At 40.3% G+C, this 25,423-nt stretch overlaps 2 protein-coding genes across 2 annotated transcripts; both read right to left on the bottom strand.

Annotated features, from left to right (window-relative positions):
* Window positions 1–1,667: 1,667 nt before the first annotated feature.
* Window positions 1,668–10,248, bottom strand: mfap3l (microfibril associated protein 3 like). Its single transcript, XM_083937099.1, has 3 exons — window positions 10,121–10,248; window positions 8,137–8,546; window positions 1,668–3,603 (listed from the first exon to the last, which is right to left on the bottom strand). Exons 2-3 carry the CDS (start codon window positions 8,408–8,410, stop codon window positions 2,672–2,674), a joined length of 1,206 nt encoding a protein of 401 aa, XP_083793225.1. The 5' UTR covers window positions 8,411–8,546; window positions 10,121–10,248; the 3' UTR covers window positions 1,668–2,671.
* A 5,052-nt stretch (window positions 10,249–15,300) lies between these two features.
* On the bottom strand, window positions 15,301–24,076 carry aadat (aminoadipate aminotransferase). Its single transcript, XM_083937484.1, has 13 exons — window positions 24,009–24,076; window positions 22,750–22,918; window positions 22,445–22,577; window positions 22,179–22,253; window positions 21,192–21,401; window positions 20,938–21,003; window positions 20,745–20,827; window positions 19,944–20,040; window positions 19,287–19,348; window positions 19,081–19,145; window positions 17,725–17,831; window positions 15,671–15,772; window positions 15,301–15,570 (listed from the first exon to the last, which is right to left on the bottom strand). Exons 1-13 carry the CDS (start codon window positions 24,073–24,075, stop codon window positions 15,529–15,531), a joined length of 1,278 nt encoding a protein of 425 aa, XP_083793610.1. The 5' UTR covers window position 24,076; the 3' UTR covers window positions 15,301–15,528.
* Between the last annotated feature and the right edge of the window lie 1,347 nt (window positions 24,077–25,423).

Below are 25,423 nucleotides of genomic sequence, written 5' to 3' on the forward strand. Positions count from 1 at the left end.
CAAACTCCAAAAATGTACAAGTAAATTTAGTCTCATCAGCCGGCAGTCCCCCACTAAGTTCGCTTTAAAAAAAATAAAGTCAAATATTGGCAAAATTATTATTAAAATCAGTAAATATTCAGTCAAAAGAAAGTAAATCTAAAAATATTGACCTTTAATTCCCAGAGAGAGTAAAAAGTCAGTGAAGTACGGAGCACCACTTCACTCCTTTCTTTCCTGGTTCACACTTTCTGTACTGTGTGCACTTGTCTTCAGTCAACAGTGCTGCGTCTGTCTGCGTCCTCGTTAGTGTTAACAGTGGCTTTACTGTCGGCACGCATTCGTGGGAGTGGATTAGGAGAGGTCTGGGGAGGTGATGGGGCCTTACACTTCCCAAACACACCAGCCTTTGTCAGAAAAAAGTCCGCTCAGTGTTCAGTTTGAAAGTATCTCAGAGACACGACAGACGGTGAGAGTTGTACGCTTCATGTCTCCTCCTCGTGTCCTGTTACAGAACATCTATCATTCATGACTGAACCTGAGACTTCAGTTAGCGTCCGCTGCTCTTTATGAGGAGAACAAACACGATTTCCACCAAACTCTGTACAAAAGTCACACGTTTTAAAGTCTTTGCTGGTGGAGTCAAGGAAAGGATCTTTGGATTGTATTCCTAATGTTTTCTTTTTCCATTTTGAAATTTAGTTTCTTCTAGTCAGACAAGTTAATTGTATGTTAAGGAAGTCCTCTTACAGTTTCGGCTGTACTCCAGTCGTCCTCAGAGCTGCTGTTTTCTTTAAAACTGTCAGCTAGGAAAAGGTAAGAGGACATCCTTACCATATAACTAATTTGTCTGACTAGAAGAAACTCTTAAGTTTCAGGAAGCATCTTTTTTCATCTTCTTTCAACAACAGGCTGTATATTTGGGAAAGTGGGAAAGTTAGACTCTATGAGCAAATGTTTTCCCTGCGCGTCCGAAGTAAGATTGTAGATTTTTAAGGACACTAGTCAGAGGTATTTCAGTACCTTTAACTCTTTACTTCTCATGCTGAAGGTTTCCAGCTCCGTCATCAGATCCATTTCCTCCGTTGCCTTTGTGTCACATCAGAAGAGACAAGCTTGTAGCCATGGATACCTGGGTTATCTTAAATAATGCAAGCTTAGTTAACCTTTTTGAAAACCTATATTTATTTACAGCATGCTGAATTAACTATTAGCAGTTTCTCATGAATGAACAGGTAACTATAACTGGATTACTTTGATGCTGAAGAAAACTTAAAATTGTGATGATTCTCAAGCAAGGTCTGGATTTATGATGAATCTTTTATGTATTTAAGGTCAATTACAGCCTTTCACCTCACGCTGTCTTTACCTCAAGTCTCTCCCTCTGATTTAGATAAATATAAATGTAGTAAGTTCAGTGTTCAGACTCCTAGCTAATTAAATGTCCAGCATCTGTCGTAGTCCAAGTAGTTCTCGTAATCTCGTAATCCTCTGAAATAAACTAGTAAAAGTACATGTACCAGTCTTTATGTTTGGTTACTACTACTGCTAAAAACTACAAAAACATATAGCAGATAGTTTTGTGTGAGACCGTCTGATGATGGATTAAAAATTAAAAATAAACTGACCAAACTTTGTTAACCATGTTTTCTTTACACAGCACTTCCATTTTATTCCACTACAAAAAAAAAGAGCCATCTCAAGAGCACCACTGAAAGCAGAACAGCGTCCAGCTCCTCTCCGCAGCAGACCGGGCTGTCGGCCGGGCAAAGGAAGAAAGAAAAGAGTCCATTTATTTATCCCGCTGTCCACGTTCACATGCAGCAGAAACGCACACTGCGCTGTTGAAGCCTCTGCAGAAGCACGGCGGTCAGGAATGAAATAACAGAAATCAGCACGTGGAGGAGGAAAAGAAGCTACCCGTCTCTACGGAGGAGTTTATTTTTAAATATTGCTGCTTAAACTAGCTGAGAGACAAAATTCCACCACAATGGGTAATAATAATAATAATACTTCAACACATTTCAAAGGAAACGGACAAAAACTCTACCCAGAGGTGTGTGTGTGAACTATACTGTCCACACAGATTGACCTGGGTTACTTGTTGTTTTATAGAAATACAGTAGGGCTGTACAATCATGAAATGGTGACCTATTACTCAGTCCAGCATGCATCTCTAGGTGAGCGGCTGTAACAGTAGCTGGATGTGAATTCTTGAGCGGATGAGGGAGGCTTAACTTTCATGGTTTGGAAACAACGTCATGAAGAGCAGCTTGAGGCAGATTTCTGGAGCTAATCATAAAAACCCTAGCACTGTTAGAAACTAAAAACTGAAGAATCGTTTCTCCCCCCCTTGTGAGTGAAGTACCCTTATTATTTAAGTAGTAGTCTGAGCTATGAAGATCTCAACACACCATTTACAATTCGCGTCTTAATACATTAATAGTAGTATTGATTACCCCTCCCGTCTACATTCAAGCATGAAAGTTCAGTGAAAAACCCGCTCAAGTGTCTGAAGACCGTCTGATTTATTCTCAGTAGGACAGCGACAAAGGTTTTCGAGAGATCGTCAGAAAAGATGCGATTGTTTCCAAAAAAATGTGAAATTAAAAATGTTTTGTTGACCTTTTAGTTTGTCTTCAAGTGGAAATGCATAGCAGGATAACTCCGGGTTCCTCCAGGGTTTGTCTCGTCACAGGTGGCTCTCATAAAACACCTGACATGGGGCGGTATCGTTTGCATCTGTCGCTTCGGGAGCAGGCTGCTCGTTTTCCTGCTCTCCCTCCGCCTCAGGCTGCTCCTCGTGGTCGAGAGGAGGAGCGTGCGGTGGGGGTGTTGAAGGGGGAGGCGAGGTGGGCGTGGCCTCCGGCTGAGCTGGAGCGTCGATGCTGCAGTAACCGCCGATGGCGAGCTGCGGGTGGACCGACACCTGGATGGCAATGTGCTGTGGCTGCTCTTGAACGGAGGAGTTGTCTGAGTCGGCGGCGGGGGATTCGCTGCGCTCCCTGTCCGGCCCTCGCTCCATCTCCCTCTCCTGCAGGATGGTGAAGACGTCTCTCGCTCCGATGCCCCCGATGGCCCTGCTCGCACCCTCGGGCCCCTGTCTGACGAAGGTGTGCCTCATCTCCTCCACCCCCACCACCTCCAGGATCTCCTCCATGAAGGTACGACAGTTCATGATGAGCGGCGGCAGCGGGATGCTGCGAGCTAGCTCCTCAATGTACCGCGCAAACTCCATGGTCTTGAACTGCGTGACCTTGGCGAGCTCCAGCGTCTTGGCCGATGTGATGATGGGAATTCGTTTAGCGATCTCGAAGGCCTTCTGTAGCTTCTCGGCGCCCTCGGTGCGGAAGAATTCGTTTATGGCTTTCTCCGTCTTCTTCAGGTGGCTGCTCATCATGCAGAGGCGTGTGACGTTCAGGGCCATGATGATGGTGAAGGTGACCAGACATACCACCATGTAGTACACGCCCATGTCACCGTATGACAAGACCACACGCAGCGTCACCGTGCAGTTGGAACTGCCATGCACGTTGGACGCCATACAGGTGTACTTTCCGCGGTCTGCAAACTCGATGCTGGTGATGTTGAGGACGCCATTGTCCAGCAGCCACCACTTCTCACCTGCAGACAGAGACGGGGGACGGTCATGAACACGGCACGCAGAGACAATCTAAAGTTCTTAATAAAAGTCAGTATTTTTATTTGTTACATAATAAATTCACACAGGAGTAAACAAAAATCAAGCAGTAAAAACACTTCAGCCAGTCCATTCGTTTTGGAACGATGCGGTAAAAAAAAAAAAATCCTCCTTTGCTGACCTGCTGTTAAAAAACACTAAATATGCAGTTTTCCCATTAACTCGCTCTGAAGTTAAAACCCTGAAAATCCCCTCAATGCATCTGTTCCTCTGCCGTGTGATTCAACAGTAAACTGCAGTGTTGTTCCAGCTGCTGTTTGCTGCTTTAACAGGAACTTGCAAACTCAGATGTGCTTACGCTGGACTTCTGCGCTGTTCTGAGTCGCTTTATGGAGTCTGACAGCTTCACAGAACACATTGTTTCAGCAAACGTCTTTTTAAATCAATGAAAACAAACAGAGTTCCTCTAAACCTAGAAGCAATTAACGTACGTAAAGCAAAAGCGTGCACTCTGATCTCAGGTATGAGCCCACATCTGTGCCACTTCATGTTCAGTATGTGCCGTGTTGGTGTGTGTGGTGTATAACTAAGACAGCAGAGCGCCAGTGACCTCATTATTCCTGCCTTCAATATTTAAACAGGTGGCGTGACTGCTCTGTGCGCTGAGGTTTGTGTAATCAAAACAACAACGATCTATTTACACAATGGAGTGGTTGAGTTAAACGAGCACGGTTTAAAGGGTCAGTTCTCTTAAACGTTTAAGTGCACAATAACTTTCAAACCAAAGCTGTTGCAAAGTGAGTTAACCAGGGACACGTCTGTCCGTCCGCAGCTAGAACGTTGGTAATAAAACAGGAACTAGACGCAGAGAGAAGCCAGTCAGTCGACACCTGTTGTAAGTAAGCCCGTGGTGGAGAGAGTCTGGAATGGGCTTTATAGTCGAATGAAATAGCTTAAAATGTACCAATCCTAGCATGTGTTGGGTTTATGCACGTGTGTGTGTGTGTGTGCAGCCTGGCTGTCGTGTGTCTGGTGAAAATCTGGTATTTGCTTTGGTTATCAGTTCTTATCAAAGTGATGAGGAAGTAATTTTGACTGATAACCTGATCGACCTATATGCTGATGTGACGGCCTTTGTGCAGATCAAAGGAGTAGTGTGGCGTTTTAGGAAGTGCTCTTGTTTGCCTTCTGGTGGAGAGTTAGATAAGAAGATTGATGCCACTCTCGTGTCTGTCCTGTCTGCTAAATATAAAGCTGAGGGCAGCAGATGGTTAGCTTAGCTTAGCACAAAGGCTGGAAACGGGGGGGGGTGAACAGCTGGCCTTCTGGCTCGTCCTAACGGTGGAAAATGTTCAGAGCCAAGGAACAGTTGCACATAAAGACCTGAGTCAGACTGCAAGCAGTGCTGGTATGCACACTGTGTTACCTTCAAACGGAGCCAGGCTAGCTGTTCGCCCTTGTTTTCAGTCTTTATGCTAAGCTACGCTAACAGGGCACTATTCTCTAGATGCCTAAAAACTGTAAACTAAGGTTCAGGGCTGCAACTGACAAATAATTAATATGTTGATCTGATTTGGTATCTTCTGAATAATCGATTAGCCCTCCTGTTATCTTTGGGGTCAATTCTCTAAAAACATGGTTGACATCCTGTTTTTTTGCTTTTTTTATTTATGACTTTTCCAAATTTCATGAAGACAACTGGAAAAACCTAAAATTGACTTGATCATATTTTTTCATTGTCCTGTACACGTACCTGTCGCATTGGTGTTCCTTTGGGTCAATTTGATCATTCGTATGATTCAATCATTATTATTATTATCATCTATTTTACAATTTAGATCATTAGAAATGTTTGAAATTGTTTGTTTTTCCTTTTCGTATGTTATACACGCTACTGTCCTCGATAATGGAAATTATATTCCAAACATTATAAATAACCCAAAATAGTACTTACAAATAATATACTTACTTTAAAACACACACGAATATCCCTTGATCCAATATTAGATCAAATCAATCAATATTTGAAGGACACGTCATACTGTAGGTATTCTGGATGATTAAGAAGGTGCTTAGGGCGCTGTGTTTAATTTAAAATGCTATTTAGTTTTAAACATACACACAGAATACCTGACATAAAAGTAGTACTTGAGTAACAACTTTGATTATGGTCCTTTTCTGGATGTTTAGGTTGCTGAGGGCAACAGGAGGGTTCGTTGTTTTGTCTATAAAAAGTTTGACCAGTGTCAAGAAGACGTCCTCAAATGTCTCGTTTTGTCCACAACTCGAAGATATTCAGTTCACGGTCATAAAGGAGAAAAGAAAACAGCTAATATTCACATTTAAGAAGCTGAAACTTTCCCTTTTTTTCCTTAAAAATGACTCAAACTAATTCATAAACAACTAATTAATGAATCGTCGCGGCTCCAGTAATGGTTGTGCTGTCTCCTGAAGCGGCCCTTCACAGAAGACTCCCAGGGCAGCATGTCGACCGCAAGCAACACACACTTTTAATGAATTAAACTGCAACTCCTCCTCATCTGCTCGCTGTCTCTACCGCGTGGGAGTAAAGATGGACAGATATCACAGAAGGCGTGTGTAAATCTGCGGCCTGGAGTCTGGACGACCGCATAAAAACACACGTCTGCCTCCTTCTACGCTGCTAGCACGATCAATTTCCCACACTGGCATCCTCTGGAGGAGATGAATGGGCGGCCAGGAAATGTAGCCCGGCCGACAACAGCGTCCCGCCCATCCGCCTTTTCATGTGGGAGATTTCTAATTATACCTCCACCACCGGATCATGTGATTGCGATTGATGTTCTGCCCAATACTACAAGCAAGTTTGTAGACATCCGCAGAAGGGCGATAAAGCTGCTGTGTACGTAACAACTGTTTATTACTGAGGGAAGTACTGCCTGTCCTGCTGCGGTGCAAGTCTCCCCTCCTTAATTATGTTCCTGTGGAGCCCAGGGGAGACGCTCTGCGATGGTACATACTCTGCTTTGGGTTTGTGCGGTCATAATAACAATGCCGCCTCTCCTCCCTGATGGCAGGTTTCAACAGGAGAGGCATCCAAACGACTCTTCAATCTGCTCTGTCCTTCTCTTTGGGTGAATCACAATATTCAAAGCACAACGCGGCGGAGGCTCTGCCCGTATGGAAATCACTAGTAAAAACTTTCTAAATGATTTCCTAAGTCAAATTTTCATCGCAGCAAGAGGACAATCACTGCTGTGAGACAAAATGTGCAATTGAGACAAATTCCCCTCAAGATTTCAAGGCCTTACGTCTGAACACGAAGAAAACAACATTCAAAGAGAGATCGTATCCACTAAAATCAACACTGTACACAAGGTCTTCAACTGAACTTCGCGGGACCAATAAAGGAAGGCTTTCTTTTCTTTCTTTCAGTTCCTGACTCGTCTTTTCACTCCTAAACATCCCAAATATCCTTGAATATACAATACATAAACAATTATAAGCTGTAGAGTCAGATTCTTTCCTCGTACCATTAGTAATCCTTGTTTTTTGTACCTCTTCCATCTTGTAAATCCAAATATAAACTATTTCGACTGGCATTTCAGGACCTAATGCAACATGAATCGATTTATTTGTTATTTATTTACTTAACCAGAAGGCAGGTTGATTGCCTGTTCTTTGACTGTAGCGTTATATTTTGTAAAAGACCTGCTACAATTGGTGTAAACTAAAACATCTGCAAGTATTGTTTCCCACGTAAGCTCACACACTGGTCTTTATGTGCATCAAAGCATCAGGACACAGGACCGCTCTGCACGTGAACGCCCCCAGAGAAGCAGCTGTTTCCCCCCTACATTTATGCAAGTACCCTTTGTACATCAGCTTTATAGTGTATACTACGTTAGGTACGCCTGTAATACCGATGACGTCAAACTATAAATAAGATATCTTGTGTTTAAGGTGGGTGATACGTAATGTGATAAATACCAGACAATATATAAATCTGTCAACTGGTACAGATTTGCCCATACTGTTCATACTGTGTTAGCCATCTTTATAATTGTACTATTTTGTCCTTACACAGAAAACAAAGCACCAATGGGCTCCTTCCTTTTGGATTGACTTTAGTAATTGACTTGAATGGACTTTACTATGAGAGGAGCTGGTACAGGGGCCAGTAGGTAAGTCTTTAAAACACTCTTTTAATAAACTCTGGGTTCACTTACTACGTTGTTGGTGCTTTGTTTTCTGTGTAGGGACTCTTCTCATGCTGCTGCAGAGGTTTGCTGTTATTTTGAGCAGTATTAGTGGTTAAAAAAGACGTTTGAATGCCTTCACTGTACTGCCTCAAGCTAATCAGTGTTAGCCACGTCCGGCTGTTAGCGTCTCACTAGGATTTCTCCGTTAATAGTTGTTACACGAAAAAAACTATGTATGTAAGTGCAGAAAAAGATGATTTTTGCGCCAGAATTACACTTTAACTCTCAGAAGCGAACAGGAAACCAGGTTTAAGGTAACAGTATGATCTGTCTCACCGTTCGTCTCCGTGTCAAGACGGCGTCCATGGGAGTTGAACCACTGAACACTGGGGGACGGCTCTCCGGTGACGTTGCAATCTATCAGCGCGCAGGTCCCCTCACGGGCAATTATCTGGCTCACTGTCGAAAACACAGCTGGGACAAATCCGCCCTCCGTCACATTTCCGCTTTCCGTACGGTTTCCATCCATGTCCAGCGATAAGGCCTCGGCGGTGTGAGAGGCAATGAGGAACGCCAGGACCAGAACAACGTATCCACCGGCCCGATGCATTTTCTCCGACTGTTGTGTGCGTCGCCCAAAGGGAAGGAGACTTTGTCAATCCTTCTGGGTTTCCATCCAGCACACTGGCTATCTCTCGGTAGTAGCAGGCAATTTGGTATTCAGCTCTGTGACTTGAAACATCTCACTATAAAACAACAACAAAGAAGAAATCAGTGACATGCATCAATAAGAGATGGAGCAGAACAAAACAAACAGGAGGCTTATTTTTATAAAACGATAACGGGACTGCAACTAAATATTATATATTTTTAATAATTTGGCCTACAAATGAAAACATGTCTTCAAATGACTTATTTTGTTCGATCATCTGTCCAAATATATTCAATTTACAGTGATATAAAGACAGCAGCAGCAATAGTTACCTATGGGCTTTTATTTATTTATTCATGTTCTGTTGATCCACTATGTTTTTTAATAAGATAAGATATTCCTTTATTAGTCTCACAGAGGAGAAATGTTCTTTATACAGCAGAAAGTGGATGGCAAACATAGAAGAAGCATCACTAAGAAACAATAAAGTGTAGAAAAATATGAATATAAATACAGGGAAATATAGAAAATAAGAATAACGGGAACCTTATACAATATTTTTAAAATATTCACACCAAGGCACTAGGGAAATATTACCATTGCACATTGAGACATGGGAAAATATTACTAATTTTTAACTGAATAAATCCTATTTATTTCCCCGCTTAAGTTACTGTATTGTTCATTATTACTGATTAAGTTAATTATCAAGCCAAAAATCTACTGTTTATTAAAATAATAGACAAAAGAGACACGTATGTATGTCTGCTATTAAATATGGATAAATGATGCAGGGTTATTAGACGACAACGCGTTAAAAAACAGCTTACATTTGATGCTTAATCATCCATGTTTGTGTAACATACTGATCATATTCATGTTCATTTATACTAATATTACAAAATAAAAGCCTTTAGTCAGGGGTTACATAGAGTTAAATCTGGCTAACATCTAAAAGCAGTTACATGTGTCAATAATAACAAAATACATACCGTTAGGTGTTAATAACTGTCAATAATATCTGATTTAATTAGCTTTCCCCTGTGTTATAACTGACTAATATGAAAACAAAGCCACATTACAACATAACGGAGTGTCATGTGGGCTCCGTCTATAACACAGTCCGCTTCATTGCAACGCAAACAGCCCCCAAAGATAGCGTCTAAAGCGGCGTAACCATGAGCCTAATAACAAGTCGTACGGATGTCATAGTTTATCGTGTATATAATAAATCATAATCGAGAGTGTTTTAAAGATTTCGTCGACGAAAACGGTGTCTTTTTAAAACGCTACACATCACAAAACAAGGGCGTGGGACACGGCTAAGTGCTGGACGGCGGGTTTTTTTTTTTATCACGGGACAATTCGAGAACAGTGCCACAGCAAACGGCTAACAAACGGCTAAAAACGGTCGTTGAATACGGTTTCTCTTTATATTTCCACATAAACGAAGACGGTTTAATGTGTATTAGCTATGGTTGACTGTTGAGTGTTACCGCAGATAGTAGCGGAAGGATACATCGGCAGAGACCGCATAAAGCACCGGATCTGATGCCGAGGAATCGCCTCTCAACGGTCCAGCAACGGTCGACATCAGCAGCCTTAACGTCGAGGAAACCGTCAAAATGCCGAATTTAACGGCTGATAAATGACCGTTATCATACTCACGTCATCGGTCCGTCGCTGTTACCGTTCAGGGGGAAACGCCAGAGTCGATTTGGCTGTTCCACTGCATCTCCATCCTCCCCCTGCTGCCGCTAGACGTCCGCTATGTTAACCAGCGGACTGACGGACAGACGGGCTGGGAGGACAGACGGCAGGCGGGACAATACAGTGGCTTTTAAGACAATTGTTTTTTTTTTAAATATATATATATATATAATTTTTTTATCAATATATGTATGTGTGTGTGTGTATGTAAACCAAAAAAAGTGAAAAAATGCTACTAAGCTAATGTATGTCATAGGTTTATTTTAATATATTTGTACAGTTTTTCTGTCTTTTAATCCAAAACTTTATTAAAAAAAAAATTCCTGGACAATGAAATGCAATAATCTTACATTATTATTATTATTATTAATCCAAAACTCAACCAAAAAAAAAATAATAATAATGTGTCAGGCACTGTTGACACACCAAGGTATAGCTGGTATAGCTGCCCAAAATGTCACTTACAATAAATAGAATAAATATCTCTCTATATATATATATTTATATGTATATATTATTTTAAAAACTTTGAAATTAGGTTTTACAAAAAGCCTTGTTGAAACGCATTGTACCGACTTTGAAAATATATTTTTTTATTAAAATAAACATTATGAAAATACATTTTTGTGTCTATGTTTATATATAATGTAAAGTAAAGTTAGCAGTAGTATTGTGTTAACAGTGTAGCTTTCCTGCTGCCCCTAGTGGCCAAAAATAATAATAATAATAATAATAAAATGAATGAAATTAATGCAGCTTTAACTATTTTATTTTTTAAATATATATTTATTTAAAAAAAATAGATAAATAAAATACTTAAAGCTGCCTTAATTTCATTCATTTTATTATTATTATTTTTTTGCAGTGTTGAGAAAACAGTGGCAGAACTGCAATATTTATGTGATTTGGACGACGCTTACGTTCTGATCCTTGCACGTTACGTTTGATTCACACAGAAAAATAAGTTTTACCGTGTGGTTATTTCCTATAGACGTTTTATGTATTAAATTACCAGAAAGCATGCAAAACCGTTATATATATATCATCCTTGTGATATGACTTGCAGCCTGATAATGAATTATTGCTGCTTTAAAGTCAGCAAATCTCAACACAACACCTGTGGGCAGCTTTGGTGCCTCAACATTAAGTCTTACTACAGAACTTTATGCTGTTTCGTCCTTTAATTTTGCACCCACCTGTGTTTCTTATGTGTGTTTGTGCAGCAGCAGTGTCAGTTTCCCAGCTTCTCATCAACCAACTACAAAGAAAGAGTGACGTTCTTGAAAACCTTGTTCACATAAAAGGTAAAGTGCTGTTACGTCTAAGTGTGTGGTGCAATACTTGACCTTTCTGTGCACATCTGCTCTAAGACACGACCTCACTGACACTAAATGGCCCATGTGCCGAAAACAAAACCATTCCCTTCAGCATTTATTATCAATTAAAGCTAAAAGGTCGGACCATGAATAGGGCGCACAGGGCCGACTGTAGTGTTGGGGATATGCAGATAAAACAACAACACATAAAGAGCAGGATGATGAATAGAAACAAAACAATTCCTGGAAGAAGTGAATGCAGAAGAGAGGCCCCTCTAGATAAAGACCAGGCTAATCCAGGCTGTTTGATAACTGACCTTGAAGCCACAGATAAAGTCTGAAATCGACCAAAGGCCTCAGCAAACAGTCCATAACTAGGTCAATAAGGCTCCATCTGTGTACGCAGGGTTCGTTCGGGTGCTTGAAAACCTTGGAAATGCTTGAATTTCAATGTTTAAGTTTTCAAGTGCTTGGATTTTGGATCAAGTGCTTAACAGTGTTTGAAAAGAAAATATAATTTCTTCTTAACCTTCTGGTTTTAAGAAACATTTTTGGTGTGTGTAGTGTCATAACATCTCTTTTAATGTGATTTTAATGGGAAAAATAAAGGTGAAATAATCATTTTTTAAATATCGTTATGTAATCTTAGAAATATCTAATTGACCACAGCTGTAAGGTGCTGGAAAAGCTTGAAAATGGACCTTGAAAGTGCTTGAATTTGACTTTGGAAAAGGTGTCTGAACCCTGTAGAGGCTACAAATATGGATATTTAAAAGGGTGTGTTCATCAGGGTCCGTACAGCTTTTCCAAGGTCAAATTCAAGCACTTTTAAGGTCCATTTTCAGGTTTTTCTAGCACCTTAGGGCTGTGGTAAATTACATATTTCTATGAATACATATTGAAAATTAATATTTCACCTTTTTTGTCCCATAAGAAGAGATGGTATTGTGCTATAAACAACTTAAATGGTGTTTTCTAACACCAGAAGGATAAGAAATGTAATTAAATTTCTATTCTAGAGCCATTTATTGTGAAATAAATGCAGATACAATTTCAATTTCGAACGATTTTGAGCACCTGTATGAACCCTGGTTCATAATACATTGGGTATATCCATGCAATCCATTATTTCCATGCAATTTTCTGAGATATTGTTCTTTTTCTGCACACAATTGCATCAAATTCAGAGGGAAATTGCACTTCAATGCCTAACTACTGCAGTGACAATTAAAGTTAAAGTTTTAAATGCAAACATACAATAAGTTGTAAAAGTAAAGCTCCCAAAGTTATAACTGTTTACTGGACACACACGTGAATTTCAGCAGAGCGTTTCGTTTTAATACCTTTCCCTCACAGTAAACAAGTGTTGCAAAAGCCCGACCCTCTGACCCCGGTTATCCTTTACGGGTGAATGTTTCAGCTTTACACAAACACCTGAGCGCTCACACAGTGCTACATATTAACACAGCAGGGAGCAAGTCTGCACAAAGGCAAAGAAAACTACCTCCACCGACACGCGGACGCTCTGGGCGCCAACAGGTGCTGTTACGTGATCCCTGAACACGCAGGGGTTTTTTTTCAGGTCATCAGGAAACAAAGAGGGTCAAACTCCAGCTGAATGTTTGATGTTCGGTCTGGTGTTTGTGCTTCAATCATAAATCATAAAGTAAATGGTGTCTGCTGCAAATAGACCACAACATACACACACCAGTTTGTTTCTTTAAGGGGGATAACTACAGGAAACACATCACTTTTTTCATGCACTGGGTCATTTCTGTATTTCCTCTTGTAGACGAGTGAAAAGGAAACAATCAAAACACACATTTAGATGTTTATTTTACTGCACTTTGGTTTGTTTGCGTCTGTAGATTTCTGCTAAACTCACAGGAGATAATGCTGCATTTGCATATGTAAACATAACATTTAAAAAGCGTGTAATACAAAAGATGATCGTCCTTATGGAGGTTTTATTAGTTACATTTTTAACCCTATTCACCTGTTATGTGACATGTTTAAAGGACATTTTCTCAAAATGTGTTATTTTCTAGTTCTGAGCCTGAAATCTCCACTTCAGCAGCACTTACACACACACACACACACACACACACACACACACACACACACACACACACACACACACACACACACACACACACACACACACACACACACACACATACACACACACACACACACACACACACACACACACACACACACACACACACACACACACACACACACACACACACACACACACACACACATACACACACACACACACACACACACACACACACACACACACACACACACACACACACACAGACTTTCCAGTTTCATTCCTTTCTGTAGTCTGAAGGTTTTTACAGCAGGATTTGTTCATAGCCTGATTTATACACCATGGTATTATTTGAATGACTGCTGAGAGTATTTTCTGATTCATGGATTGATAAAAAAGAGATATACAAACCTGTTTTATCCAGTGTTCAGATTTTAGTTCCGGACATGTGTGCAAATTATTACATGAATTAAATTGAATTGAATTGTCTTTATTGTCATTGTAGCAGTACAACGAAATTTACAGTACAATCCCTTAAAGTGCAGAAAACATTTAACATTAAAAGCATCAAAAAGAAAAGGCTAGACCTTTAAAAGACACATTTTAAACGACAAGCTTACACACACACACACACACGCACACACACACACACACACACACGCCGCAGCAGCTTAAGAAAACAGTAGATTGCAGAGACCCTGAGCCTCGTGTACCATCATAGGTAAAGGTATTTAGGCACTGTTATAGCTTTTGGATTAAAACTGTTCTTAAGTCTATTAGTCCGAGCATTTAGAGACCTGAAGCGTCTCTATACGTCTCAATAATTTAAAGTGTTGGTGGCCTGGGTGGGACGAATCCCTTAGAATTTTTTTAGCCCTACTAAGACAACGAGAGTATATGTAATCATTTCATTTTCATATTTAGAAAACTTGTAATATGAAAAAACTTTGTAGTTGTCAGCAATCACCTGGAGGAGTTTCATAGTGATGTCCAATAGTTACATTTTTACCTTATTCACCTGCAGTGTCTCCCTTTAATCTTCTGTGATCTTTCATAAACAGCTTAAATGTTGCCCAAGAGTGCCTCAATCTTGATTCATCAATAGAACAATTCAGCAGATTAAATCCAGACTACGTGGGTTGGTTTAGATGTGCCGTGACTTGTTAGTTCTCTTAACTTCTGCAGCTCGTTTCTAACCTCACGTGTATTTAGAGACAGACACACTTCCTGAATCTTGTTAGCTGGTTTTTCAGTGTAATTTATTTAAAACGGCAGAGGCAAAAAGCAGAAGTAGAGTTAGAGTTCACCTACTTCAAAGGTGCACACACAAGTTTTAAAATACAGTTAAATCAGTTTGATTTGTTAGGACTTATGGCTGTCGTCTGTGCCAGTGATGAGCTTTGTGTCCGTCTTTTGTTTTGACCTTTGAGGGTTTTCACTCATGCTTTTTAACCACCTTTTTAACTGATTGCATCTTTTAACAGATTGCAATAAAGTAACATTTGGCTTTGCATCGCTAAACCTGTGCAATAATGTGACTTAAAAACTATCATCACACAAACGTAGGTCGCTGCACAATCTATATAAAGCTGTTGTAAGGTCTCCCAGAGCAACAAAACAATGATATCAAGTGGTGTAACTGTTGTATCCACAGGGTAAAAAACTAATGCAGCAGCGGTCGCACACATACAGACTCAAAAGACAAAAATCAGAAATCTAAAAAGTTCTTTATTTCTTTATATAAAGATGTCTTCACTGTGTTGTGCAACGATGGAGCAACAAATAGGAACTTTATTTTATTTTTCTCTAAAATTCATCCATTGCTCCAAATGTTTTTCAATGATCAGTACCAAGTACATTCATCCCGAGTGTCTCCTCTTGACGACGGTCAGAGGGTAAACAATAATATGAGTTAATAATATATTTCAGCACAAAAAACAATAAGTTAAAAAAACTGCAGCATCTTTTAGGGGAAAATAGATCTCTGCTCACAACGCCTCTTTGATGAGAGAGGAGAGTCTTCTGAACGCCTGTGGAGACAATAATGAGAGATTAGAGTCATTATAGAGTGTGTGTGTGTGTGTGTGTGTGTGTGTGTGTGTGTGTGTGTGTGTGTGTGTGTGTGTGTACCTCATCAATCTGCTCAGGTGTGGAGAGAGAAAAGGCCGCCCTGACGTACGGACAGGGGTCACTACTGTCGAGCATGAAGGCGCCTCCAGGAACCAGCAGCACCTTTAACCACACAGACAAACACACACGTTTCTTTAGATTTCCATAACTTTTGTCCAGTTTTGACTTACAAACATCAGACTGAGAGTATGAAACGTGGATTCATCCTCTTTGTGAGAATAAAACTAGTCTTTGTTGCTTATCAGCACTTGTTTGTCTTGAGCTTTTAGAGCCAAAACCATAGACTGTATAAAAAACGAACGTAGCCTCTCCGTAGAGGTCCGTTCTCTAAACTTGATCCAATCGTTGTCGCCTACGGGGGTCTCCATCTTGTCAGACTTTGACTCCGCCTCATTTCCTCTTACCAAAAAGGGCATGTATGTGACGTTGGGGGGAGGGAGATACGTCCATCTTGCTGGCGTTTACCTCAGAGGAGAAGTGAGGGCCAGTTTTACCTGCACAACAGCTTTTCTGCAGCTCTTCTCTTCATGGCAGAGCCAGTTAAGCTGTTTCCCCCTGCTTCCGGTCTTTGTGCTAAGCTAAGCTAACACACTGCTGGTTGAAGCTTAACATAGTGGTCGAAATCTCCTCTGCAATCTCAAACTATTGCTTTCAGATCTTTTGGAAGTATTGCAACGTGTTACAATCCACCACCTAAAAACACGGCTAACCAGCGATTTGCAAGCAGGGATATACAAACGCTGTGTGTGTGTGTGTGTGTGTGTGTGTGTGTGTGTGTGTGTGTGTGTGTGTGTGTGTGTGTGTGTGTGTGTGTGTGTGTGTGTGTGTGTGTGTGTGTGTGTGTGTGTGTGTGTGTGTGTGTGTGTGTGTGTGTGTGTGTGTGTGTGTGCGTAACACTCAGTTGTTAAACCCACTCACAGTGCTCATAATGGCCTCTTTACAGTCACCCTCCTACACTCAGTTCAGACACAAAAACCTGCCTTGCCCCGATGCAAAACATCTGCTCACAAACACACAGAGAGGACGAGAAAATGCATTCTGGGTACCTCAGTTTTAGCATATTGGAGTAGTGTTCGTAAACGTTAACCTTTTTGTGGACAGAGTTCATTATTTATTTATCCCATAACAATAAGAGAAGAGATAAATGTGTGAGAGTTTAATGATTTTAGAGTGCTTCTGTTGGTTTACAAAGCACTGAATGGTTTAGGAGCCAAATACATTTCTGATCTACTGCTCAGCTATGAACCATCCAGACCTCTTAGATCAGGGCTGTCAAACTCAGGCCCGTGGGCCGAATCTGTACTTATATTTGGCCCGCAAGATCATATCAGGGTCTATGAGAGCTGGCCCGCGAGTATAGAGCACATACATCGTTACTTTTCTGTTCACAAACATGAGCATCCATGCTACCAGTCTCTTCAGACAAACTTGATCCACCCCTCCCCAAAAACAGCCAAAAGAAAGATGGGAAATTAATGTAAAGAGTTTATCTTGTCTGCAGAGCCACCGTGGCTGAGACAAAACAATATAAAATAAGAAACACCACGACAAGAACAAGGACCTGCACTGAAAAGGTTCAACATTAAATACCTGCAGAGAAGGGAAAACATGCACATTTGCACTCTTTTTTTAAGTAAATATTGAGTTTGGCAACATTGTCCCAGTTTCTGAATTTGTCCCACTGTGAATTGGAGTTTGACACCACTGTCTGAGATCCTCTGGGACAGGTCTGCTCTGTGTCCCCAGAGTCAGGACTTAACATGGAGAGGCAGCGTTCAGTATTCATGCACCACATATGTGGATCAAACTTCCAGAAAACTGCACGTCTGCTGCAACTCTCAGTTCATTTAAATCAAGACTGAAGACTTTTCTGTTTGTCGCTGCTTTTCAGTGAACTGCACTGGAACCTCTGTAACTGCAACCAAGTTTTAAAAATGACCTTTTATGTGTTTTACGTGAAGCACTTGGAATAACCTTGTTGTTGAATTGTGCTCTACAAATAAACCTGCCTTGCCTTTAAAGTGAAACACAATAGGAGCAAGTTTTGTGCTGACCTCTTTCTCCAAGGCTTTCTTCATGATGAGCTGCTGGGTATCAGCGATGCCCTTCAGCTTGATCCACAGGAACATGCCTGCAGACGGGGCGTGCCACTCTGCAACATCTGAACACACAGGCACACGCACACACACACACACACACACACACACGCACGCGCGCGCACGCACGCACACACACACACACACACACACACACACACACACACACACATTAGGGAAAAAAAGAAAAGTCCGGGAGTGTGCTTTGTGATTCATACCAGGATGTCAGCACCTGTCTAATAAGACTTATTGAACTACACAGTCATTAAAGTAGTTTACACTTTCAGCTGGCAGGGAGGAACGACACACAGTAGTGATGAGTTGCTGCCTCCGGTCAAAAGTGACAAAGCAGCGTTCAGAGTAGTACTTATTCATGATTTACAGAAACATAGCGTGCAATAGTCCGCCGCCTCTTCCTCTCTCTCAAACACACGTGCAGGTGCTGCGGCCCTTCTCTCTACTGTATAAAGTTGACAGTTTGCGGTTGATTAACGGTGAAGATTGGCTCACACACACTAGATGCAGACGCCTCCTTTGCTTCCAGAACTCCGTCATTGCTGCCTTTGGACTTTTTCACTGCAGATGTCTGTGCATTTTATTTCAAGAGGACGGTGTGGACAGCTTATTTACTTATACGGGTAAAACTAATACAAAAACGAAGTAATTAGGAAACCAGTAGCCATTTTTCTCTAAGAAGTCAGGACATACAGTGTTATAATAATTAAGAGTCCATTCTTAAGTGTTTGGGAATAAACTGTCTCACCTATATCTTTACAGAAGATCTATTTTTTTATAGCAACAGTATACAGCTAACCACTTTTTATACTGCTGAGTGGACAGAGGACCTTTATTATCTGCAAATGTCTTACCGGCTTGATACCAAATTTTATTTTTGTCTATTTTTTAGTTATTTCAGTAAAATAATATTGTAACAGAGGTCCTCCCAGTCTCTGTTCCGTTTCATTAGAGCATCTTTATCGATGAAATATATGTAAACGATATCACTTTAATGTATTTTCACAGTTAAATTACTGCACATTATTAATGTAATAATGAGATGAGCAGGTATTACCTTTTATAGCAAATATTAAAAGGTTGACTTTACTTGTAATCAAGCTAAAGTTATGTGTTTTTTTGTTGTTGTTGTTTAATGCAGACCTTAAATGTACGTGTGTACCGCGGCGTGCGTTCGCCATCCTCTGGATATCTCTTCAACGCACACACGCAGATGAAAAAAGCAGCGGAAATGTGAATGAAACACCGTAAAGGTCCGTAACTCTCCGTGTTTTCTGCTTTTTCTCACAACAAACAAACCTTTGAGCCACTTGTCTGCAGAGCTGATCATGGCGTTGCGTTGTTTCCTGTAGAACTCGATCACCCTGTGAGAGGAAAGTAAAAAGGTGTCATCGCCGCACAGACGTGTCTACATATATATATGAAACGAGTCTATGTTTTACAAACCAGTCAAACCAGTTATGGAGAACAAGTGTGGCTGTGCAGCGCTGTGTAAAGTGACGTACCCGTCTATGTGTTGGAGGAAACCTTCTTGGCCCCAGGTGTGCAACAACTGAGACACCATGAGCTAAAAGGAAGCAGGACACGTGTTATATAATGTCAATAACGCTGGCACACATTCAAAATGATTTGACGCTGCAGCAGTTAATCCACTGTCAGACCTGTAGTTCTGGTGCACGACACACTTTCTTCCTTTCCCAACAGAGCCTTCAGATGTCCCGTTCATGTTTCCAGTTTTAAATCTCTCTGAGTTATCGCCAAAGTGTTAGTCCAGATTAGAGGGAGCAGCAGAGGATGACAGCGGATCCTAATTAACCTCCCTCTTCTCCCTTGTTAAAAGCTCCTCTGCACCGCTGCTGATCCAGACGCACCACAACATGACAACACACGCCTTCTCCCTGTCAAATGCGCAGATGTGGCGTGCCTGTCGAGTGAGAACGAGTGTGTGTACAAGTGTGTGGTTTCCCTCCACGTGCGGAGAGCGTGCAGAACTGGACCGCCCTGATGTGAGCTCACTGCTGCACGGAGGTTTACAGTTTTAGATCGTGTTTTTTTTGCCTCTTTAGATGCCACACAGAAAGCAGCGAGGATTTTAACCAACCAATTAAGAAAAGCTGTTTCTGCGGGAGCCCACAGAGTTTAAAAGGAAGGTTTTTATTCACCTGTGTGAAGGTGCTGGTGTGCATTGTGGAGGCCTGGATGTGCAGCACAATCCTGTCCACCAGCGGTTTGGGGCCGGTTACAAAACCTATCCTCAGCCTGAAACACAGAGAAAGTAGTCAGAGACGTAAACATGCATAACAACTCTACCTCGCATGGACACGTGTAACATTATACCTGATTTGACCTCAATGGTTAATCCCTTAAAAGTCCCTTTATGTCTTTGTATGTGGCTGTGTACGGCGGTATGTTCTGCTGCAGCTTCTGTGTTTGTGTCAATCTTGTCTCGGCTTTTACAGTAAAACATTTAAAAATAACAAACAGAGTTACAGTCACATCGTCCTAATCTGCGTGGGTTTGAGTCTCTTGCCTCACGACTTAGCCTCAAACTAGTCAAAGCTGCTGAGATTATGTCAAAAATCTGATTTTTATGACTCGAATCTTGGAGAAATGTGTTTGGGATCCTGTAGTTCAAGAAGCTTAATAGTGAAAACGTGAAAGAAAGAGTCTATAATGTGTTTAAAAATATATACATCCACAAAGCTTGAAGCAAAAATGTTGTAAAATATAAATGTATGCTGCAGTATTAAGATTTCCCTTAACTGGACTAAACTAAAAACCATCAGACCGGTGTGCACAATGGACTGGGGAAGGAACACGCCCTGTTTAAGCATCGCAGAGTCAAATAACATGTACTGGACTTAAACACACACACACACACACACACACACACACACACACACACACACACACACACACACACACACACACACACACACACACACACAGAGTCAGATACTCACCCTGACGACAGGATCTTGGAGAAGGAATCTGTCCTGATTATCCTCCCGTCCACATCCATGGAGAGAAACGTCGGCGCCCACGGCTGCCACATAAATGACACATCACATGAATCAGTTTGTTGTGTTAACTCAATTTATGTTTTATCCTCATCTAAGATCACACCATAAAGTAACAAATGAGCTGTTTTTGGACCTTGTCGAACTGCAGGAAGTAGTACGGGTCGTCCTCGATGATGAGCATGTCGTACCGCCGGGCCAGCTATTTAAAAAAGACGAGAGGACGTTAATAGAAGACGACGGCGTGAGTCTGCAGGGAAATCAGCTTCACAACAAGCTCTAATTAGCAGAGTCAGCGGTTCACTGACTGCTTCGCATAAATCAGGCTGAGAGGAGAGTGACTGGTGAATCATCTGCAGCGTGTGAATGCACTCTGCAGGGGAGACGGACCTCATACACGTCCCGCTTCCTCTGAACCGTCATAGAGGCGCCGGTGGGGTTCCCTCCGTTGGGGATGGTGTAGAGGAACTTGGGGGCAGTGCTGCCGGGCTTGTGGACCTCAGAGGGGTCCCACCGAGACAACACCTCCTTCAGGGCTGCAGGTATCATGCCGTGCTCATCACTGGTAACGTTGATTAAGTTGCAACCAAGTGGCTGCAGCTACAGAGGGTAAAAGAGTTAAAGGGTCAAACGGAGCTACTTCATATGTAGGTTGTGTTTCTTTAAACAGAGTTTTTTATTGTTTCTATTTTTCATTCATATACATTTTTCTTTACATATTTTTTTATTTTACATTGAGACATATATATAAAATGTTACATTAAGACATATATATATATTTTTTTACATTTATTTTGTTATTTTTACATTGATGTAAAATAAGATATAAAACAATAAAAAAATATATCTCAATGTATTGATATATATATATATTTTACATTGATATATATTTTACATTTATTTTATTATTTTTACATTGATATATATATTTATTTTAAATTGATAATGTATTTTTTTTTTTATTGAAATTAATATTATTTAACATAGATATATATTATTACATTAATAAATATAACTTCTATATTTTTTTCTATTTATTTTAAATACAAGTATTTTTTACATTAATATTTATATATTTTTTTTATTTAACAGTGATGCTTTTATTTTATATTGATATATATATTTTATTTTACAATGATTTTTTACACATTTCTATTTTTTTCTTATTTTACACATATATAAGACATGTCTGTAATGTGTTTCCATATTTACATATATTTTTATTTAACCTTATTATTTATAATTTGACATTGATTCTCTGTATTTATCCTTATTCTGTAGTGTAATGTCCTTATTGTAAAGCACTTTGCGTGGCATTTCTTGTATGAGAGGTGCTATACAAATAAAACAATTGATCGTACAAAGGTAACGTCTCACCGCTGCCAGTGTGCCTGAATACGTGGGTGCGTCCAGCAGAACGTTGTCTCCGGGGTTCACCAGCATCTCAAACACCTGAAACCCATAAACAAATACTTCAAAATCAAAGTTAAAGCAAAGCATTACGCTGATAAAACCTTGTTTAACAGCACATTATGTTCTCACTGAGGTCTTTACATGATCCTTTGTTTTCACGTCTAACAGCCGGCTCCACAAACAGCACGAGTGACAGTAAAGGGCAGCGTTGCAGCTGCGGGCGTCCGTACCTTACACAGCCCCTCCTGGCTCCCCGTGGTCACACACATGTCCATCTGGCCGTTCTCAGGGGTATAGCTGGCTGTGGGTGGGTTGTGGAGGTTCTTCTGCAGGTTCTTCATCCACGTCAGCAGCTCTGGTATTCTACGCAAGAACGAGAATTACACTTCCTGCACAACTGAGCTCACATTGTAATAAATCGACCTCTTTCCAGTCCAACCAGTACTATATTTATGAAAGCTTAGGAGCTGCTGCTGGGTAGGAGTCAAGCTTCTCCTGTGCACAACACATTTAAATGTCTGCCTTCTCCTCTCACCCGTGAGAGGCGGAGTACTGCAGAGCCCTCTTCATCGATACATCATCGAAGGTGAGCGTCTGTCCGTCCTTCAGCTTGACAGATGCCGACTGGAAGGGGAAGGTGTTGGGGTTGGGCGCTCCTCCGGCCAAAGAGATCAGGGACGGAGGAGACCGCTGCTGCAGCTCGGCTTCGCGCGGGTGGAGTGAACACAAGAGATGGACAGATCTACTAGACATTTAGGTTCAAATGTGGCGTATAGTGGTTGTTTTGTGGGTGCCTTTATAAACATATTAATGTGTTTTAGCAGCATTTCAGTGACTGTATCTCAAGTTAATAGAAGAGACCAGAATAATAACTCAAATGCTGTTGAAATAGTGATTAAATGCACCATTATGCATCACTAAATCCTTACATCAATCGTCACGGTGATGACCTACATTTGCTTTATCATGTGGGTCAAAATCTGGTGGCAAGGCAAGTTTATTTGTAAAGCACCTTTCAACAACAAGGGAATTCAAAGTGCTTTACATAACATTAAAAGCATTAGAATTAGAAAGAAACACATATAAAATGACATTCTGATAAAATACATAGAAAATTAAATATTAAGAAAACCAATCATATCAAAGGAATAGAAGTTACAGTGCAAAGAAATTCATATTTTTTTTGTTTACTGAAAGGCAGCAGCAAACATAAGAGCTGATAAAGCAGTAAAAGTTGAATATTTATAAATAAATGAGTTTAAGTTTGGTGTGTGCAACCAACAATTATTTACATTATTGATTAATTCCTGTTTGTCGCTGCTTTTCAGTAAATAACATATCTTTAAACTGCCCGTACTGCACTCTAACTTCCATTACATGTCTTGAAAATGATACTTAATGGACAATTAATGCTTTCAATGATCTTTTACTGATATTAGTCAAATGTCATTTTATATGTTTTCCAACACTTTTCTTAAAATTGTAATAATTTTACTTGTACAATGTTTTTAAATGTTATTTCATATGCGTTTCTTTCTAATGCTTTTAATGTTTTAATGTAAGGCACTTTGAATTACCTTGTTGTGCCAATTATTTTCAAGATGAATCGATTGTTTTGGTTTATAAAATGTCATCACTGTTAAACCTAAAGAACCAGGTGATGTCTTCAAATTGCAACTTTTATCAAATCAACAGCCCCAAACCCAAAGATCTCCAGTTAACTATCACCTCAGCAGGTTCAACTGGTGCATAAACATAAATAAATATATAAATAACAAATATATAAATACTCACTCAGCATCCTGATGGGGGAGGGTTTTCTCGCTGCGCTGACAGCAGTCAGAAAGCGAGTGTAATTCATGATTCCTGCGAAATGACATCAGAAATATTTACTCTCATATTTATTTTTGCTGTTGCTGAATGCCTGAAAACAGTACACAAAGCACCGGTGTTGTGCCGTATTCAGCACCCCTGCTGTGAAACGCAACCCCTTCACATTACAGGTGATATTCTGGATCAGAAGGCTGTTGTTTCCACCTATAGGACTAGATATATACTCCTATAGGTGGAAACACCTATAGGAGTATATATCATATAGGTGTATATATATAGATATATCTATATCTATATATAGATATATATCCTGGTAACCCACAACGGTCAGAACATTGTTTACTAACAGTCTTTCAACTATTTAAAAAAGTTTAAAGTCACAAACTTGGATAACAGTGAACACAAAACAACACCTTTTTGAAAGTTCTTTGGAAATAAACTGCAGCCACAATTACAAAATGAACTAAATGGATCTTTTGAGCAAGTTGAATGTATTTGATTTACCGTTTCCTAAATATAATAAATATAATCAAATATAATTCCAGCTTTTTTGCAATTAATAGGTTCAAAAGTGTGTGATTTTAATGTGGTTACCTGTATATAAATTACTCCTATAGGTGGAAACAACAGCCTTCTGATCCAGAATATCACCTATAATGCGAGGGGGTGCATTTCACAGCAGGGGTGCTGAATACGGCACAACACCGGGTCTGTGTAGTAACATTTATTATTAAATAAGAGACATAAAATAACCCCCATTTTCAACACGCTTGGTTGCAGATTAAATTACTGTTTCGCGTTGCACAACGTAAATACCGCCTGTAACGTAAAGGAACCGGACTGTCTCGTTATATTATTAAAGTAAATAAACAGTAAACTGTGTTAAAGTGCGTTAACAGACACGAGCAGGGGCCCGTTGCCTTTGGGACGCCACCGTGAGCCGGTGAACTCAAACTTTACTGAATAGACTTCACACATTTAACGTTATTTACGGTTTTAACTCGACCACGTTCTACTTCGTAACTGACCTTGCGTATCTCAGCCGGACTGCCCCAGGGCATTCTGGGTAATGTATTTCTCAATTCACCGAGCTCTACTGTGGTCTTCTACCGGCGCTCGTTACGTGAACTACATTACCCAAAATGTAAAATGTAAAATACACAACTATGGCAAGCATTCAATGACTTCGACAACGTTTAATATATGTTATTTTTACATAACTAGTTACATTTATTCACAATAAATAAAAAAGGCTGTAGATATTCACCGATTTGCGCGAGACGACGGTTAATTTCAGCGTCTTTCCACTGGAGAGCTGGCAACCATAGCAACCGTATCTTTATTTCAGATTAAAAACAAGCAAGCACATAGATATT

Source organism: Echiichthys vipera (genome assembly GCF_963691815.1).
Source record: "Echiichthys vipera genome assembly, chromosome: 22".
Lineage (NCBI taxonomy): Eukaryota > Metazoa > Chordata > Actinopteri > Perciformes > Trachinidae > Echiichthys > Echiichthys vipera.